The 20,393-nt window shown below is 45.9% G+C and overlaps 1 protein-coding gene across 5 annotated transcripts in view; it reads right to left on the bottom strand.

Moving 5' to 3' along the window:
* EYA2 (EYA transcriptional coactivator and phosphatase 2) overlaps window positions 1–20,393 on the bottom strand; it is a 220,112-nt gene that overhangs the window by 109,596 nt on the left and 90,123 nt on the right. For all 5 annotated transcript variants that reach the window (XM_074347387.1, XM_010958638.3, XM_074347386.1 and 2 more), the window contains one exon: window positions 16,236–16,352. In XM_074347387.1, coding sequence (XP_074203488.1) covers window positions 16,236–16,352 — 117 coding nt within the window. The remainder of the gene's footprint in view (window positions 1–16,235; window positions 16,353–20,393) is intronic.

Below are 20,393 nucleotides of genomic sequence, written 5' to 3'. Positions count from 1 at the left end.
AGAGTTTCGTGGGGTTTTTTTGCCTTGACTGACTTTTTAAAATATAGTATTAAAATATTTATCATTGATTACTGAGTTTTGGGTGCCCTCTTAAATTCGGCACCTGGGAGAAGGCCTTGCTTGCTTTAGTGGACGTCCCAGCCCTAGTCCCGGTTATGACACTTCCCCAGCTCTGTGACTTCCTTCCTTGGAGCCTCAGTTTTCTCATCTGTCAAATGGCAACGAACTTGCCACAAGCGCTGACGTGAGGACCAAGGGAGTGAATGCAGGCAGAGGGCTCAGTCTGGCGCCTGCCCCTGGGACTACCCCCGCCCCCCATGTTAGCTATTTCCATGATTATTCAGCACCTGTCACTAAATGGACCCTTGAGTCCTGGCGGCCATGATAAGATTGGTGGTCACCAAATATCTGTCAAACAAATGCTGGATATCAGGACACACTCTGCGAGTCGCCGCCCGGGGCTCCTGGGGCCATTAGAGAGAAAACAGAGGCACCCGCTGGAGAGTCATCTCTTATGAATTTTTTTTCCCTGGAGGAGGTGGTGGCGGGTGGTGGTGGACAGAAGGGGCCAGTTTTAAAATAATAAAGTCAATTTGGTACGGTCTGCTTTGGTGTTTTGAGATCTTTGAAAGAGATATTGTGTGGCTACGGGAGGGGGTGGCTGGGAAGGGGGTTATATTTATACTGTAAAGAGTGAGCCCTGACCTTTGCTGGCGGCGGCCGCTCCTCGGCGAACCTGCCGGGGTCTGGAGAGCTCTGCCGCCACGGTCTTAGACTGAGACTAATGCGACCCAGCTGAGCGGCAGCGGCCTTGACCGACCTCTCTCGCTTGGGTGGTTTTAATTTTTTTCCAAAGCCCAGACATCTCAGGGACAGCACACAACTCTCTGCCTCCGGCCTCTTGCGACTCAGGCAGGGACCCCAAGTAGGGGATGTTGTGGATTAAATTGTGTCCCCTGAAAAGATCGGTTGAACTCCTAACCCCTGGTCCCTGTGAATGGGATCTTATTTAGAGATGGGGTCTCCGCACATGTAATTGAGGTGAGATGGGGTCCTCCTGGATTAGGGTGGCACTATATCCAAAGACTGGTGCCCTTATAAAAGGAGGGGAGTCTGGGCACAGACACCAGGGAGAACATCAAGGGAGAGTAAGGCGGAGAGTGGATGTCAGGGGTTGCCAGCAGGCACCAGAAGCAAGGAGAGAGGCATGGAACAGATGCTCCCTCGGAGATTCCAGAAGGCATCGACCTTGCCAGCGCCTTCATTTCAAACTTCTAGCCTCCAGAACTGGGAGACAATAAATGTTTATTCCTTTTTTGGAGAGGAGGTACTTAGGTTTATTTACTTTTATTTACTCAATTATTATTATTTTTTAACGGAGGTAACAGGGATTGAATTGGCAGCCTTAGGAAATGAATCCAGGTGATCTCATCAAAGTGCTGGCATTCATCACTGTCCTTTCCAACTTTGGCTTGGACAAGGTCAGAGGGGACAAGGATGGCCTAGCCTCTGTGCTGCAAATTCAGGGATGCCTCCTGGCTCTGTCACTGGGAAGGTGGGTCACCCCAGGCAGAGCGGGTCCCCACTCTGAGCCTCCATTTCCACATCTGTGCAACGAAGATATCAAACTAGATCTGTGAATCCAGACTCTATCTCCCTACCCCTTCATCCTTTTGCCACGTCTCCAAAGCACCTGTACTTATTTTACTTAACACTTCCCTCAAATCGACTTTAGATTGAATCACATGTTTATAAAACTTAGCTTTGTCCTAAGTCACAATATCTATAAAATCACTCACTGTTTTCAACTTAAATAAATTTGTCTGAGAAAAGGACTTTATATCACTACTGTAAAGAGAAAATCAATACCACTTGCCATCAGTAATGAAAATGTAAAAATAGAAAATAGAAAACAAATGGTTTTGGTTCTAGCTAAATACTGTTGCCTGCCAAAGGCCTGAAACCTGGATTTGCCTCTATTCCTGTGTCCTTGAGTGACCAAAATTACTCTGGACTTGAGTCCTCAATTAACATTACAGATAACTCCTCAAAAAAAAAAAAAATCACAGAATCCGTCAAACACAATAATTTATGTCTACCAAGCTCATACTATGTGCCAGGCACTATTCTGTGTAGCTCATAAATACTAACTCCTTTCATCTTTATGATCCTATGAATAGAGACTACTGTTGTCCTTCCTGCTGAAGAAGCTGAGGCACAGAAAGGTTAAGCAAGTCGTCTAAGGTCACACAGCTTCTCAGGGGCAAAGCTTGAATCTAGACCTTGGCAGTTGGGCACCAGAGGCCACACAGTCACTTGACCACTGCTTGGCTATGTTTACTGAGACGAAAGTTAGTAGGACCCCCAGTTAAAAGTGAATAAAATACCTCCTATGTCTATTAAACTCTTGGAACCCATATAAATGATGAGAAATTTTCCCCAAAGGAAGTTTGGGTATGAATTCCCTGCCTCTGTTCAATTTCTCCACAGCAACTCTACATACTGAGAAAGTTCTATAGAGGTTCAATGAACAAGACTTAAAAGTGAATGGCTCTTCTTCTCTTGAAAAGCCATCTCCATTCATGAGCTCACTCGCAGACAGAAGGGACTAAATATTGGCCATCGACAGCTTTGGTCACCTGCCATCTCACCCCTCCCCCCATCTTGCCACAGGATAGGCATGTGACTTAGGCTGGGCCAATCACAATCTCTGACCACAGGGACTGGTTTGAGAACCAATCAGAGATCTTCCCTGCGATTTTTGAAACTGGAGCTGGGAGGCAGAAGCCTCTTTTCCTCTCTTGTTAAGAAATTGAGAAGCTTTAAGCCCCAAAGTACAGGACGCAATGGTTCCAGCCTTGTGCAGTCATTTGATAGGAGGACAAGATGGAGAGAGAGAATCAGAGATGAGGTTTGCATCGCTGGTTCCGGGTCCTGCAGGCAGTTTGCTTCTGTGAACCAACACATGCCTTTTAAAATCCTAAACAACCCTGAGTCAGATTTTGGAAACTTGTAGAAGGGCCTTGAGGTGGCTGGCATGACTGTGGAGAACACGAAGGACCAGATAGGCACACTGATCTGTCCAGAGTCACACAGCAGATAGTGAAAGACCAGAACTCACACCCTTTCCAGAATCATAATTTAGACACAATTTCTACAATTTTCCATGCATCCTCCATGATTAAGTGTGTCCTGTGGACCCACAGCCACCCTGGATCATGCAATTGTCCTGGCATAATTATTAATGCTGTTCTTTTTCACACTGAAAAAATGTCCAGGTTCAGGCAATAAATTATATGGTCAGTCTGTAGAGCAATATTAAATAAAATGAAGTGTCTTTTTCTTCTTTTTTTGCCTTCATTTCAATCTAGTCATTTATATTTCATTCTGGGAACCAAACCACGTCAGAGTTTTACCAAATTACATTTTAATACACTTAATATATATCCTCAGGAGGTGGGAAACAGCCAAACATGGCACAATGATGTGGCTACAAATATATATTCTTTGTGGCATCATCAATGAGACCAGGGGCAGCAACTGTCTTCTGTGAAGGGCCAGATGGTAACTATTTTAGTGTTTTCAGGCCACAAGGTCGCCATTAACTACTCAACTCTGCCAAATTAGTGAGAAAGCAGCTGTTAGACAATGCAAAAGTGAATGGGTGTGGCGAATGTTCCAATAAAACTTTATTTATAAATACAGCTTCCCGCTGGTCCACTGTAGTTTGCTGCTCGCTGTATGAGATGGAAAAAGCTGGAAACTCCTTACACACTCATCACTATGTGGCTCATTAATTAAATGATGGCACACCAATTCAATGGAGTACCAGAAAGTCCAAAAGCAGGCTGGCAAAGGAAGTTCAATGAGATGAAAACTGCACTCCATATTAAAAAACCCACAACATCCAAATCTATGAATTCAACATAATCTTAATTTGTTCAAGACTCTACATATGCTAAGTTAAAGACTTAGAAGGAACTGGTAGAACCAAAGATAAAACAAAAGAGCTTGATCAGATAGTGGGAATATAGATAAATAATAAAATTTTCCTCATTGTGCTTTTATGGTATTTTGCCATGATTCCACAATGAACACATACTAAGTTTAAATTCAAGCAAAAAGAAATCATTATTAAAAAAAAGAATTCAGCCATCTCATCACCAGAAAGGACTTGGTGATCAATTTGTCCAGAATCCCAAACTGTAGACAATGACCCATTAGTGGGAGGCAAAATCAATCGAAGTGTCCTGACCAGTAACATTTTAAATAAAATAGAAGAGGATTGTATTTTGTTTCTGCTCATTTTTCTTCAGTGAATTAGAAGAGAAAATACCAGGGGGCGAAACACATAGTGAGAGTGAGTGTTTTTGTCTTCTGTTTTGCAGAACCTTTGTCACGCATGTGAGTATCTGTACCGTGAGTGTGAACTGGGCTGTGATGCAGAACAGCTTTCTTAGTGTGGACGGTGATCACAGAAGGCTGAAATCCACCGACTTTCAGTCTAACTCTCTCAATTTATAGACAGGAAGGGAGAGTCCCAGAGAGAAGCGTATGTTATCCCTGACATCATCCCATGCTGGGCAAACCCCAGAAGATGAGGCCACCTGTCCGTTTTAATAACCTGCCCCAACCTTCTAGGCCAGGGCAATCGGCCAGCGGTTCCAGTGTGCAGTATCAGATGTCCACAAGATGAGCAGCCCCGTGGCAGCTCACACGGCACGAGACACGTTAAAGCCGCATCAACAGCAAATCCGCAGAATCTGGGCCTCCGCGGTCAGGAGCCCCACTCCCGCCCTCCTGGGCATCCTTTTAGCCACATCCCCATTTTGGTCCCTGGGGTCTAAAATGAGACTGTTCAGAGAAGTCTGGAGAATGTAAAGATCAGGCAGCGGATGGCGGCCCCAATGCAGCAGCAGCTGGGATGGCCCCGGGCCACGGCTTGGGGCTCATGCAGTCTTTCAAGTAGCCAGTTCTTGGAGACCACGGTTTAGGGTTGGAGTGGCAGAAATGCAAGCTCTGGTGAGACCTGGAGAGGTTTGCCAAAGAGGCCGGAAGAGGGCCCTGGTTGCCACAAAGTGAGACAAACCCACACACAGAGATAGGGATCTGGGGACAAGGTCGCAGGGGCAGCAAGTGGCCCCGTAACTGAAGGATCAGCGCAGCAACCAATACTCCAGGGCAGCAACCCGCACTCTGGGGCAGGAAGGGTATGGAGACTACAGCCGTCCGAGGAGGCAGGAACAGTGAGATGCTGGGAACAATCTGACTGCCCGTCCAAAGAGGAATGGCTAAACACCACGCTTTATTCAGAACAACAGCAACAGCCAACCCTAACCGAGTGCCCTGCCGGTTCCAGGCACTGTCCTAAGTCCACTGCACGTACCACCTGGCCTCCAGCTCGACAGCAGCCTGTGAGGTCAGCTACTCCTGTAGGTTCCTTTTCACAGATGAGAAAATCAAGCCTCAGAGGCATTTTCTGCCTAAAGTCACGCAGCCAGTAAGTAGTGATGCTGAAATTCTAACCCAGGTGCTTGGTTTTCTCCACGAAGCAGTAGGAGTTCAGACAATAGAATAATCTGGGTGCATCTGAACTGACTTTCAAAGAGCTTCAAAGCATGTTATTCAGGGAAAATATATAAAAGGCAGTTTATAAAATAAGATGAACAGCAAGATATCTGTTTTTTAAAAAAGGAATTTTCCAGTGAGAGGAGAAATAACACCCACGCACAGAGAAATTCCAGGAAGATACAACACTAATATTATTTATTATTATTTATGATTTAAAATAAATATATGAAAAATTAAGAAGCAGTATGTAAAGGCAGGTAGGATTGGGGACTGGAGGATTCTGCTGCCTGCCTGGGGCATGAAGAAACAACTGAATGTGAAATAATGCTGAAAGAGAAAATCATGCTGAGAGAATCAGAGAAATTCTCTGCAAGTTCCCTGGGATCAGGGCAAGAGGTACAGGTCTCCAGGGTGGGATCTAGGATCTGGTCCCCACTTTACCAGCTGAATTTTTAGGAGCAGAAAAGATTTGATTTGCTATAAAGGTACAAATTATGTATTTTTAGCCTGGCTTCCATCCTGACCCGCAGCTTCTCTGAGTGCAGATGGATTTGCAGTGTCCCTCTGTCTATCAGTGTCCCTCCCCTAATCAATGGCTCCCTGCCTGAGGCTGTTTCCTCCCTCCCTTAATTACCCATTTCAATCCCCAGCAGAAGGCCAAGTGCCCCGGGGCTGAGAGCAGACTGCTCGCTCCTTTTATCTCTAAGGGGTTGCCATGGCGGGGACATGTACCTTCAATAAGACTCCCCATTTTTGTGTGTCTGTAGTTTTTTGGTTTTTTGGTTTTTTTTTTTGTGTCTGTTTTCCTTTTCTCACTCCTCATTACCCTTCACCCTCTGACCACAACTATCAGATTTATTCTGCCACATTTCAAGGTTTTGTGGACACAGACCTTTGAGTGCGCTCAGTTCCTATTTCCTTAACACCTTAGAAAATGAAAACAAATGACACCAGAGGGACAGTGTCAAAGTCCTTCTCTAGGTCGCTGTTCTTTCAGGAGTGAAAAGATAAGTTGGGATGATTTTAGAATGTTCTGAACAGCCTCCGGGACCTGGTAGGTGTTGTTATAGGCAACGTCTGTGAATATGGGTTCCATCTTGCCTGCCCTAAAGGCCTGGAGGGAAGGGAGGACCAGGGATGGGGTGGTCGCAGACATTCCTCCTGGTCTCTTCTGTGCCCACTTCCCAACCCCGGCTCCGGATAATCCGCTCACACCACAGCAACTGACTAGTCTTTCTAAGATAGAAACCAGATCACCCTCCCTCTTTTAAACCCCCTGATGGCTGCCTGGTCCTTCCAAGATGAAGTCCAAGCACCTCCACGTGGCCACAAGGCTCTGCAAGGTCTGGCCTCCCCCACCTTCCGACCTCATCCTCCCCCTACTACCCTCCTCTGGCTGGAACACTCGGCACCCATGGCCGCTTTTCTTAATTGGCATGTACCAGCTCTACTGTCGCCTCCTCTGAGACCCTGCCTGCCCGGCCCCCAAATTAGACCCTTCTTCCCCCATTTCTCTCTGATACATCTCCCTGTTTATTTCCCCCAGAGCAGTCATCACTGCTGACATCATCCTGTCATTTGCTGTTACTTTGTCCTCTGTCTGTCATAGACTGAATTGTGACATCCCCCCCCCCCAGTTCATACACTGAAGTCCCAACCCCCAATGCGACTGTATTTGGAGTTGGGGCCTTAGGGAGGTAATGGGGTTAAATGAGGACATAAGGGTGGGGCTCTAATCCAAGCCGAGAAGAGAGAGTTCTCACCAGAAACCGAATCTGCTGGTGCCTCATTCCACTGTGAGCAAATATATTTCTGTCATTTAAGCCAACCAGTCTATCGTTTTTTGTTATGGCAACTAGACCAGGCTAATACAGTGTATCCTCTCATTGGGATATAAATTCCACAAAGGCAGGATTTGACTGTCAGTTCAGGGCTGTGTGGCCAGTACCCAGCACGCTGCCTAGAACACAGCCGGTGCTCAGGAATGCTTGTTAAGTGAATGACAGAGTCTTTTCCTGCACACACAGCCATCTCTCCCCATTGCCTATACCTGCTGCCAAGTAAACCAGTGGTTCTCAAGAGGATTGTGGTACCACTTGGGGCACCTGGAATTTTATGGGGACACTTTTATTGGGGACCCTAGTAGCATTTAGTGGGCAGGTGACAGGAGTGCTAGACATTCTGCAATTCATGGAATAGTCCAGCAAAATGAAGACTTTTCTGGGTCCTACCTGGCTTTTGAATAACTCATCAGACATTGATGCAGGTAAAGACTTGGTTTTAATGATCTGATCATATGACACAGGGGTCAGCAAACTTCAGTCCAAGGGCCAAATCCAGCCCACCACCTGTTTTTGAAAATGACACTGTATTGGAAAACTGCCTTGCACATTCATCCACAGGTCATCTATGGTTGCTTTCAAGCTACAAGGGCAGAGTTATGAGAACTGGCACAAAACCCCAAGGCCTGAAAAGTCTGAAATAGGTACTATCTGGCCCTTTTACAGAAAAAGTTTGTTAACCCCTGTCCTAGCGTTTCAGTCCATTTTACTCGTAAATATAAAGGATTTTTTGTGCATACATGAGACTTTGCAGTAATGCTACTGTTATGGGCTCACCTGCAGCTGTACCACACTGCAATTGTCAGTTCCTCCTAATCCACTATTTGACAATATTCAATTATGCTATGGAGAAAACGAGAGAAAGAGATGGGATGCATTAAACTCATAAGAAGTATTATATAAACTTAGTAAGCAAGTAGCTTGTGAGATACGGGCAAAATTCTAAAGATGTGCGAAGAACAGAGAATAAGAAAGTTGTATGATGTACTAAACGGAATATGTGATAAAAAGGATGGAAGAAAGACAAGTGTCACTTATGGACAGAAACGAGCGAAAGGAAGAGGTAAATTACCTCCAAGCCGACAGTTACGTCAAACCCCCACTGGTGACAACCCGTCTGGCCCCAAGTGTCCTCAACCCTAGAAATATGGCTGAAAGTCAGGACTGCCCAGCTGGGTAACGAGGGAGCCACAGTGCGACCAGGCAGAGTTGCTCCTGTGCGTCTCCCTGAGCGCAGTGGTGGGCTGGCTCCGAGCACCTTTCAGCTGCTGAGCCCCTGCTCAGCTTCAGCTCCGGTCCTACTGACCACACACACCATCACCAGGAAGGCTGATGGGGCTGAGAGAACGAGAGAGACAGGACACATCTAGAAGCCGGGGTCCAGGCTGTGCGGCCCTTCCACCTCCTTGGACGCTGTCCTACATGTGTCAACTTGTTTGAAGTCGATTTAATAAACCATGTTATCTGAGCATCTTCATTTGTTCTGGGAGCCTTATCCCCGTGACCTCTGGGATAACATGTCCCTAGAGGCTGTCACTCCTTCAGGGTAATTTCACAGTGATGCTACTACTGTCAGTAGAAGGACAGCCATCTTTTGTTTCCTTCGGATTTCACCAAGACCTGTCTACCATAATGGAAGTTCAAGTTGCCGATGGCCACACCCTGAAGGTATCTGCCTGGCCGTAGAACTCAGCTCATCAGCCACTATCTCGTGAGTCTTCATGTGGTTGTGTCTGAGTATTTCATTTGTGTTGTCTGGGTCATGCCTGTGCAGTTACATGTTCAACTACACAGTTTATAAATTATGTTACAGTAAGGGCATTCTGCTTGACTTAAAAAGATACACATAAGTAGGTTCAATTATGTATGAATTAAATTTCAAGATAGTGAAACGGCTTTCTAGGACATAAAAAGTGGGGATGGGGGCCATTGGGTCTGATGGGGTTGAGAGCCTGGGTGTAAACAGCTCTGCTGTCCAGGCTGCTCACCACTCACAGGCCTCAACTGCCTTCTGAGGGAAACTGAGGGGCTGTTATAACAAAATACCATGGAATGGGTGGTTTAAACAGCAGAAATTCATTTCTCACAGTTCTGGAAGCTGGAGGTCTGAGATCAGGGTGCTGGCTGATCTGGTTCTTGATGAGAGCTCTCTTCCTGGCTTCAGACGGCTACCTTCTCTCGCTGTGTCCTTACGTGGCCTTTCCTCAGTGTGTGCAAGAGGAAAGAGAAAGAGGTCTCTCTCTCTTCCTCTTCTTGTAAGGATGCCAGTCCCATCAAGATGGCCCCACCCTCATGACCTAATCTAACCCCAATTCACCTCCCAAAGGCCCCGTCTCCAACTGCCATCACCTTGTGGGTTAGGACTTCAACTACGTATTTTGGGGGGACTAAGCATCCAGTCCATAGAGCCTGCTAATCGCACTCACCCAACTCCAGCAGTAATCAGGTTAAGAGTTGGCTTCATTCATCCCTTGGAGTTGCGTTGCCCAATACGGCAGCCACTAGCCATTTACATTCACATTATAATGAACTAAAATCAAACAAAATTAGAACTTCAGTTCCTCAGTTGCACTAGCCATGCTCCCATGCTCAATAGCCATCTGTGGCTGGCAGCTACTACGTTGGACAATGCAGATAAAGAACGTTTCCATCATCACACACGGGCCGGTGCTGCCTTACTGAATTGTTGTTTATCAAACTCCCTCCAAATCCCCCAACTAACTCTCAGTCTCTCCAGCTGTTTTCACCTGTCACCTCCAGCCATCACTGGGAGACAGGGGTGACCAAATCAACCTCGTTACCAAACTGGAGGAAAAGACCATCCATTTAACTGCGATATGTCCTAAATCCAGAAGACTTCAGCGCAAGCAGGAGGCAGCAGGCCTGCCAACACGCGTGAAGGTGACAAGAAGGTAACCGCCGAGGTGGAGGAGCTGCATGCACAAGAGTGCCGACAGGTACCAGAAAACCTCAGCCAAGTCTTCGTGAGCAAAAGAGTTGCTGATTCACACCAGGAAACTTGACCTCAGTCCAGGAACCCGTGGGATGCCAAGCCTGGCTCCTGTCTTGACCGACACAGGGAGACCGGGCAGACTTAGCCTGCTCAAAACTGGCTGGGATAGGACAGCCTCAAAGTCACTGCTGCCAAGAAGAAATAGGGAAATACTCTAGCCTACCAGGAGGCCACTGGGTTCCAATTTGGCTATAACCACACCCATCACCCAAGTCGTCTGGGACTTGCCTCACTGATTAAAATAAGCCAGAGGTGGAAACCAAAAGGGGTGATCTTTCTGGCTCCCCAAGTCACCACTTGGCTTGTAATTTTCTCCTTCCATTTCTGGTCTCATTATCTATGGTTCAGTTAAAATACGGAACCAGATTGCAACACAGAGCACAAAGACCAGCCATATACATGTCTGTCTGCTTCACAAGGTGTTTTAAAGATTACTTACACCCATTGTCAATGTTGGGAAGAATGAGATATTATATTAATATACTTTTGAGGATTACCTTGAAAAATGGAAAGATCTGACCTCTCTGGGGTCCCTTTCCAGTGTGGCAGCAATGAGCTAAAGCTAAATAACCACCCCACCCACCAAATTCGATGGGCGTGTACTCTCCAATTTGCCACAGATCCCACCACTCCCGGGAACAGAACCACTTCTTTCACTTAGAAGAATCACATCCCAGAGGAGTTTAATTCATAGAACTGTAGGATCATTTGAAAGAGAATGACAATTGTTCCTGATTAGATCTGATGCCAGTTTGTTTTTTGTTTTCTTTGTTTGTTTTTGTCGTTCTGACTTTTACTTTGGTGTTCTCTGCGGCACCAAAACCAAAACCAAAAAAACACCCAGACTCAAACTTGTCAATCTTTTCATCGATGGCATCTGGACTTCTGAATCATGGTTAGGAAAGCCTTTTCCACTCCAAGGTTATAAAAAGTTTGTTCATTCTTGTTCTAGTACTTTTATAGTTTTACTTTTGACATTTAAACTGTCTATCCATTTGGATTTTCTTCTGGTATACAGTAATAGGAATGGATCTTTTTTTTTTCTTTCCCAGATGGCTAACCTGTTGTTCCAACACCACTCACTGAATATTCCATCTTCCCCCACTGACCTGGATGTCATCTGTCCTATGTTTTGTCTCTTTCTGGTCTGTTCAGCCTTCTCTATTAGCCAGTTAGTCTAGTTAAATATCAGAACCAGAAGTTTTATAATATATTTCAATATTGGTATGGCTGGTACCACACCAATCTTTTTGGTAGTTTTTCAAGTCTAATCCCCTACTTCACAGAAAAGGAAACACAAATTGGTCAAAGATCTGAAAAGATGCTCAAACTTGTAAGACACACTTAGAAACTGCTACCACACTGAGATACCATTTTCTCATGCATCAGACTGACAAAAACTCCAATAATCAGATGACACTGGGTTGGCAAAACAGGCACTCTCAGACACTGCTGGTAGAAGTTTAAATGGATAGGATCCTTACAGAGGGTAACTTGAAGATATCTACCAAATTTAAGTATGTACTTTCCCCTTGACCCTGAATTCCACTGCTGGAAACTTGCCCATCAGATACACTTTCAGAAAAACAAAACGATGGACATATAGGGATATTCAAAGCCATATTGATGGTAATTGCAAAAGACTGGAAACACCCAATAAGGAACTGGTTAAATCATTTACAGCATATCATTCAAAGGAATAATAGGCATCTGCGGAAAGAATGAGGAAGCTCTTTCTATATATTGACTTACGAAGTTCTCCAAGGTCCACACCTAAATGAAGAAAGCAAAGTGCAGAGAGTGTGTACAGCATGTTACCTATGAACACAAGAATACGTACAAGTATTTCTGCTAAATTCTGAGAGGCCATGCGTTGCGCAAAATCCTGCAATAAAATAATGGGATTGATGGGGGAAAGTAGGGGTTTTCCCTGCCTTTGGTATAATATAAGAGGAACTCCCATAGAAGAGGGCACCCCCATGGTTTTTAAGCCCCGTGCCCCCGGCCCCAGCCTTATAATGCAGATTTCACCAAAAGGGGCGTTTATGCTGATGTCGATGGCTCAAAAGTCTCAAACTGGTCTTTCTCTTACCACAACAACTTCCTAAAACACAGAGTTCAGGAAAGAGAAGTGAATTGGGGAAAAATATAAGACCATCAAATCTGAATTTAGGATAACAATAATATTTTACATTTGTAGAGCACTTAGTTTTGCCAGGTGCTATTCTAAACACTGTACGTACATTAACTCATTTAATTACTGCAGCGCCCCATGCGCAGATCCTATTTGTATTCCCATTTTACAGGGGAAGAAACTGAGGTACTAAGAAGAAACGTGGCTCAAGGTCACGTGCTGGTACACTGAGTGCACAACTGGGAAGTTAAGTGGCCTGACTTCAATTATGGCTTTCAGCGATCATGTTACAAAATCAATGAGAGAAACAAAAGTCCACTCTGCCGTTACGGACCTCATCTATGTGCCCATGACCATTCCACCTAGTCCCCCAACAGCCCCCCCCGGGGGGGGCATCCAACCTCTCCGTGGCACCAGCAAGGTCTTACGACATACCGCAAGATGTTTTTTCTTTTCTTTTTAATCTTTCTGGTCATTTCTGTGAACAGCGGTGTTTTAGCAGGAGAAGCCAAAATGGAACAACAACAAAAAAATCAACCCCCTAAGAAATGTATTTCAGCTATAAAAACCCCTGGGTGAACTTAAAAAAAGAAAACAAACAACCATGAAATGGCTGAAGAACGGCTGTGAACTTTTCTCTTTAACGTTCACTGTACATTTGGTGGGGAGGCAGTGTTATCCATGCAGATACACATCTCCAACCAGGGCCTTGGGGCTCTGCTGAGGTTTCTGGAAGTTGATGAAATCAGGTAGAAGACCCAGGGGGAGGCCCCCGGGCTTACCTAGTGCTGGCTCTGTGACCCTACGCAAGCCAGGCAGCTGTGGTGCCTCACTGTAAACGATGGGGTGCTCCTGACCGAGGTTCTTCTTGCTGCTACATAGTTATGATTTTCATTCTTAGGAAGGAAAAGGACTCAGCCCAGCTTCTAAACACGGACCAGTTTTACTCCAAGTCGGTGCTTTCAGGCCTACAACTCAGTCTCCATCTCCCTCTTTATTCCCTTCTTTGTTGCCCCCCCACCCCAAAACTAAGCTCCACCAACGTCTTCTGCTCTGAAATGTGCACAGAGTAGTTCGAGAGTTTATTTCTCCTCTGGAACAACTTGAAAAAAAAAAGTTAATAGGAAGCACATGGGCATGGTGTGTGAGCCTTCTGTGTGTTTGCGTTTGAAAAAAAAATACTTAAGGAGGACTATGTCAGGCTTGCAAAATGCCTGGGCTGTCTCAAGAGCAGTTTATGGCCATTAGCATCAGACCGAAGGCAGTTAATTGGGACAAAGTCCAGCTGGCATCTGGGCCACGAGGGCGATAAGAAAATAACCTGGATTATTCCCATGGTCGGGTGGGAACAAAGCAGGAGATGTTTTTCCATTTGTGAGAGGCTGATGGGGATGAAGGTGGGGGGCAAGGCTCTGCCAGGGCTCGTCCATGCAGGATCGTCTTCTAGATGGATCTGGGAGAGTGTGGAGGGCAGGCTGGTGTTGGGGTTACGTGCCTGGGCTCTGGAGTGTAACTGCCTAGTTTCAAATCCCATGGCCACAACCATGTGACCTTGGCTACTTTACCACGCTGTGCCTTAGTTTTTCCACCTGTAAGATGGGGACAATGATAGAACCTACGTCTTAGGGCTATTGGCAAGATGAAGAGGAATGGTGTGTATGCAGAGCTAGGATGGAATCTGGATTCCTGAAGGGTACAAGGAAATAGCTGTTGGAGGAAACGGCATAGGCTCCGGAATTCTACCCTGAATTCCAGCTCAGCACACTTAGTGGCTCTGGGATCTCAGGCGAGTCATTTCTCCGCTCTGAGCCTCACTTTCATCCTGTGTAAAGTGGAGCTGGTGGGGTCCACCTCACGTGGCTGCTATAAGGACCAGAGAAGAAATAACATATTCTAATAACATATGTCTCCATCCAGGGTCGGGGGGCTTCTGGCTTCACTTCCTAGTCTCATCTCCGCTACTCACTACACCCAGATTCTTGGCTCTCCTTTGGCGTCTTCTAACACTACAAGCCTTTTCCTGCCTCTGGGCCTTTGCTCTTGCTGGTCCCTCTGCCTGGGCTGTCCCGTCTCCAGCTACTCATGTGCCTGGCTCCTTTCCATCACTCAGGTCTCCCTAACCTCCTGGGTAATGTCCATCACCACTCCCTTCATCACTGCCCATCACACACCACCTTGTCTTTGTCCTTCACATGATTTATCACAATCTGTAAGGATCAATTTATTTACTTGATCACTGTCTGTCTCTCTCCATGAGGGAATTGTCTTTATTGACTGCTGTGTTTCCAGTGCCTACAAGTGCCTCAGTAATACACAAGGAATGAATGAATGGATGGGGACCCACTCCTACATAACTAAACTCACTTATTACACTGGAGCAGGGTTGGGGGTGGGCGTCTCAGACTAAAGGAGGGTGGACCGTGTTTGTCTTCAACCTCTGTAGCCTTAGAAGCCCCAAGGCAGTCAGTTCTGTTTCTGTTGTAAGAGCTGAAACAAACTGGTTGAGACTGACCCAAATGCAAGTCCCAATTCAGTGTCTTCACAAGCCTTTATCATTAGGATTGGTGCCACCTGAGGATGGGTCCCAGAAGTTTATACCCTTCTGTGGGACCCAGAAAGGCCACTGTGGGAGACAGAGGTGACAGCAGAAACAGAGGAGGCAGGAGAGTACCAAGGACAAGAGCAGACTTTGAGTGAGGCTGGGAGTTGGGGATCCACCAGACCCCCAAGAGACCAGACACAGCCCGTTTCTCATTGCACCTGCAGTAAAATCTAAACTCCTTGCCCTGATGCCGGGCAGATCAGGCATTTCCTCTATGCCTCAGTCTCTTCTCCTCCTTTTACTTGGATGGTGAAAGAGTGGAGGTGGGTACAGGAGAATCCAGCAAGCCAGTTTTTTTTAGGGTGCGCAGGGTGGGAGGTACACACTGGTGTTTCTTCCCTGAGGCTACCCAGTGGGGATGCAGCGCCCAGAACCTCCTGCCTGCTCCTTTCCTCCTTCCTATCCAGTATTCCCCACAGCTGGCATTTTTCTGAGTCTACAGTGGACCTGCCTGTCCTATCACACTTAAAATCAAAGTCAGCACCTTCCCACAGCCCTCAAGGCTCTACATGATTCGGCCCTGCCCTCCCCCAAGACTCTCTCCTTCCACATCCCCTTAAGCCTGCTCCTGCCTCACTGGCCTCTATTCTCTGCCTCAAACACATTAAGACACTTCTCTCCACACAGCTTTCGTATGAGCTGCTCCCTCTGCCTGAATGCTCTTCCCCCAGGTCTGCGCGTAGCTGCTTCTGCATCACACTTTAGGTCTCTGTCCAATGTCATGTCTTCAAAGAGCCTTCTCTATGACTGTCTAAAGTTACATGTCCCACCTCTCCTGACTCCACAACTACCCATCACTGTCTATCCAAAGAGTGTGTTTATTTGCTTCATTGCATTCAACCCCTTCCAAAATTCACCGTCTACTTGCTGCCTGGTTTATTGTCAGTCTCTCCCTCCTGCTCTGGAATTGCCATGAGTCATATCTCCTCTGCCCACCACTGCAACTCTTGAGATAGATCCTGGCACATAGTAGGTACTCCAAAAAAAATTGCTGAATAAACGAATGAACGACTGGACACTCAACTCAAGCAGTGAATTAGAGACGGCTGGGAGGGGCCGCAGCGCCACACTCACCGTGCATCTGGTAGGTGTATGGGCTCTGTCCAGTGGGTGGGGTGCTGAAGCTGGAGCCGTAGCTGAGGAATCCGCTCTGGCCAGGGGAATGGTTCAAGCTATCTTCTGTCTTGATGCCTTGGAAGGAGGAAAAAGAAGCACCAGGCACACATAATTAGGATGCTTCCTCGTCACCCCCAGGAGAGCCAGTAAGTCAAGACAGCATGCAGTTTTATGAGCTGAAGTTAGCCTACATATGAATCTTGCCTGGTCTGCGTATTTTAAAGAAAAATCTGAAATCGGTTGCTTTTGTTTAAACAACAGGAGATCCCCCCCCCAAAAAAAAACCCTAGGCTTATGGCTTCTCTCTATCAACAGGATGATCTAGAAACCGCATGCCTGAGTTCCCACGTGATGACAGGCTTCACCCGCAGGATCCCCAATCTGTGTGCTTCCCAGGTCACCACGGATCCCATACTGTCTCTGAGACACTGTGGCTGGTTTTAAGATGCTGTTTTTCCATTGCAGTGTTTTTTAGTGTTGTTTGTTGTTTTTGCATCCTAGGACACATTCAAAAATGAGAGAGAGAAAGGCAGGCTAAGAAGGTCTCATATTTTGCACATGCCGTCAAGCTTCATGCTTCCTGCCAGGCTCTGATGGTAGTCAGTTTACCACCCCCCTATTCCAAGGACTGGCTCCATATATGGCTTAAACGTCTATCAGGATTTGGGGGCGAAGGTGTTGAATGAGCCATTTGTTCTTTGTAGAGATAATGCCACTGACCCCTAAGACATGCTCGCCACTCTTCTTGTGGGGGGACCTGCTTATCCAAAGGCCACAGTTACAAATCTGCCTTCCGCTTCAGCCAAACTCTTCATGCTTCCCCAAAGCAGAGACATCAATTCCATGAGTGAGGGGCTGGAGAAGGGATTGTATTAAGGGAGGGGGCTGATCCAACATCAGTAGCCCATACATTATATTTTTATTTAAAATGTAATAAACTTTGCTTATCTTTGCTAATCTTATAGGGGTAAAATAGTATTTCGATACTATTTAAATCTGCGTTTTTTTTTTCAAAGAACACTTCTAGTTCTGGGGATAGTTCTGTAATTGTGGTTTCCCTCCTTCTCTCCCACTCAGCCCCATAAATAAAGAGAATGCTTAGTAAGGTAAAAACGATGGATTTTGGGCTGGAGTCCCAAATGGTTTGCTTCATTACTGGGTGGCCTGGTCAGTGTCTCCTCCAACCCCAGCCTGAAAGTCTCCTCCCTTACAAAATAAAATGCTGATTCCTGCTGGCAGGATTATCGGGAGATGAAAAGAAGAGGAAAAAATGAACATACGAGGCTCTGAATGAGGTATTTAGAAACACGCATCTCTTGCACACAATAAAGCGAATATCGAAATAAAGCAAGTCACATGGCTTTTCTGGTTTCCTAGTACACATAAAAGTTGGGTTTACACTATACTGTAGTCTTATTAAGTGTGCAATAGCATTATGTCTTAAAAAACAATCTACATATCTTCATTTAAAACTACTTTATTGCTAAAAAATGCTAACCGTCACCTGAGCCTTCAGATGATGGTTACAAAAAGAACTGCAATTTTTTGCTGGTGGAGGGTCTTGCCTCAATGTCGATGGTTGCTGACTGATCAGGGTGGTGACTGCTGAAGGCTGGGGTGGCTGTGGCAATTTCTTAAAGACAAAATGAAATACGCTGCATTGGTTGACTCTTCCTTTCATGAACGATTTCTCTGTAGTGTGTAATGCAGTTTGACAGCATTTTACCCACAGTAGAACTTCTTTCAAAACTGGAGTCAGTTGTCACAAATTCTGTCACTGCTTTATCAACTAGGTTAATGTAACATTCTAAATGCTTTTCTGTCATTTCAAGAACCTTCACGTTATCTTTGCTGGGAGTAGATTTCATCTCAAGTAACCGCTTTCTTTGCTCACCCGTAAGAAGCAACTCCTCTTCGTGAAAGTTTAACCATGAGATTGCAGCAACTCGGTCACGTCTTCCAATGTTCCAATTCTAGGTCTCGTGCTAGTTCCATCACACCTGCAGCTGCTTCCTCCACTGAAATCTTGAACTCCTCCAAGTCACCCATGAGGGCTGGCTCGGTGGTGAAAGAGGTCCAGTTTCAGCCTCCCTCAACTTTCTACATGGCTTCCTCACTAAGCTTCATTATTTGTAGCTTTTGATTTCAAATGAGAGATGTGTGACCCTTCCTTTCACTTAACACTTTGAGGCCATTGTAGGGCTATTAATTGGCCTAATTTCAATACTGCTGTGTCTCAGGGAAGATGGAGGCCCAAGGAGAGAGAGAAAGACAGGGGAACAGATGGTCAGTGGGACACACACAACATTTATTGATTAAGTTTGCTGTCTTTCTTACCTGGGCGCAGTTTGTGGCATCCTAAAACAATCACAATAGTAACATCAAAGATCATTGATCATAAATCACCATAACAGAACAAAATCAAAAGGTCTGAAATGTTGTGAGAATTACTACCAAAGTGTGACAGAGAGACATGAAGTGAGCAAATGCAGTTGGAAAAATGATGCTGACAGACTTGCTCGATGCAGGGTTGCCACAAACCGTCGATTTGTAAAAAATGCAGCAAAGCAAAGTGCAATAGAACAGGGTCTGTCTGTACACCCATTGGTTTCTGTATTATCTGTGGCTGCTTCTGAGATACAAGGGTAGAGTTGAGTAGTTGCAATCGACATCATATGGCCTGCAAAGCCCAAGAGATTTCTTATCAGGCTGTTTACGGAAAAAGTTGGTCGACCTCTATTCTATGTAAGGAAATGCAGAAAGAGCAAATGAGAAACAGCAAATCCAGGGAGGTGTGTATTTGAGAATAAAGGGAGGACATCTCCCTTTTTTTTTAATGTTGGATGGTCAGTTCATGGGCATTTGTACTGCTAGTCTTTATGCTTTCACATGTGTCTTAAATGTTGCATAATAAATAGAGGAAAAAAAACCCTCCATACTCTGACCTTGCCTCTAGTTTGCTCAATTGTGTTATTATTTCCCTGCAGCTATTTAAACAAAGGTAATCATGCTACTTGTCAGGGAGCAAGGAGAGAAGTTTCCTAACAAGATTCAACAAGGTTCGTCCAGACGGTGAGCAAACACGGCTTGCTGGGGCACAGGCATGTTTGCAGGGAAACGGCTCTTCATCTCGCCTGTCATTACTCAGTGACGTGGACATCCCGGGGATGTGTGGCAGCCGGGCTTCTCCTGTACTGATTGAGCATTTCCCTTGGGGCGGGCCCTGTGAGGTAAGCCTTTTATATAGATCAGGGGTTGACACATTATGGTTGGGGGCCAAGTCTGGCCCATTGCCTGTTTGTGTAAATAAAGTTTTATTGGAACACAAGACACACCCATAAGTTTACACACTGTCTGGCTGCTTTCATGCTCTGACGGCAGTGTTGAGTGGCTGTGACAGAGATGGTATGGCCCAGAAAGCTGAAAATATTTACGATCTGACCCTTTACAGAAAAAGGGAGCTGACTCTCGATGCACATGATCTCATTTCATCTTCACAACAACCATGAGGAAGCCAGACTTGGTGTCACTCCCACTGTATAAAGGGGGAAACTTGCCCAGGGTCTTAGGACCAGCAAGGGGCAGAGGTGGGGTGTGAACCCAGGACATGTGATCCTACCACTTACGCTGTATTCTCAGGAAATGGATCCTCTGAAAGTAAGCGAGGCTATAAACTGACTTTGAACCAAATTCATTTCCACCTGATGCCATGTTTTGTCTGGAAACAGGGCTGGTTTGCTCTTTTATGCTGAAAAATAATCCAGCTTCATTTTTCTTGGCTGTCAGCCAAGCGGGGTAACTTACATGTGATTTTATCACAAATCGATCACAGGAGGCATAGGGGTTAGAAGAGATGCCCACACCAGTTGGCGAAGGTCTGTCATAGGTAATCCCCCAGGACTGATGAAATGTGCGCTCAGGCAGAGCTCGGCGGTTAGGGGCCTGGACTCCAGACCTAGGCTGCCCGGGTGTTAACTCCACCTCTGCCGCCGACCAGCTGGGGGCCCTGGGCAAGTTATTTATCCTCTCTGAGCTTCCATTTATTTATCCCTTGAAAGAGGACAATGATGGAACCCTTCCTCCTTAGGATTGAGTGGGGGATTAAAAGAACTAGTG

Source organism: Camelus bactrianus, chromosome 19, assembly GCF_048773025.1.
Source record: "Camelus bactrianus isolate YW-2024 breed Bactrian camel chromosome 19, ASM4877302v1, whole genome shotgun sequence".
NCBI classification, from domain to species: Eukaryota; Metazoa; Chordata; class Mammalia; order Artiodactyla; family Camelidae; genus Camelus; species Camelus bactrianus.
This window is presented reverse-complemented; position numbering and strand designations above follow the sequence as displayed.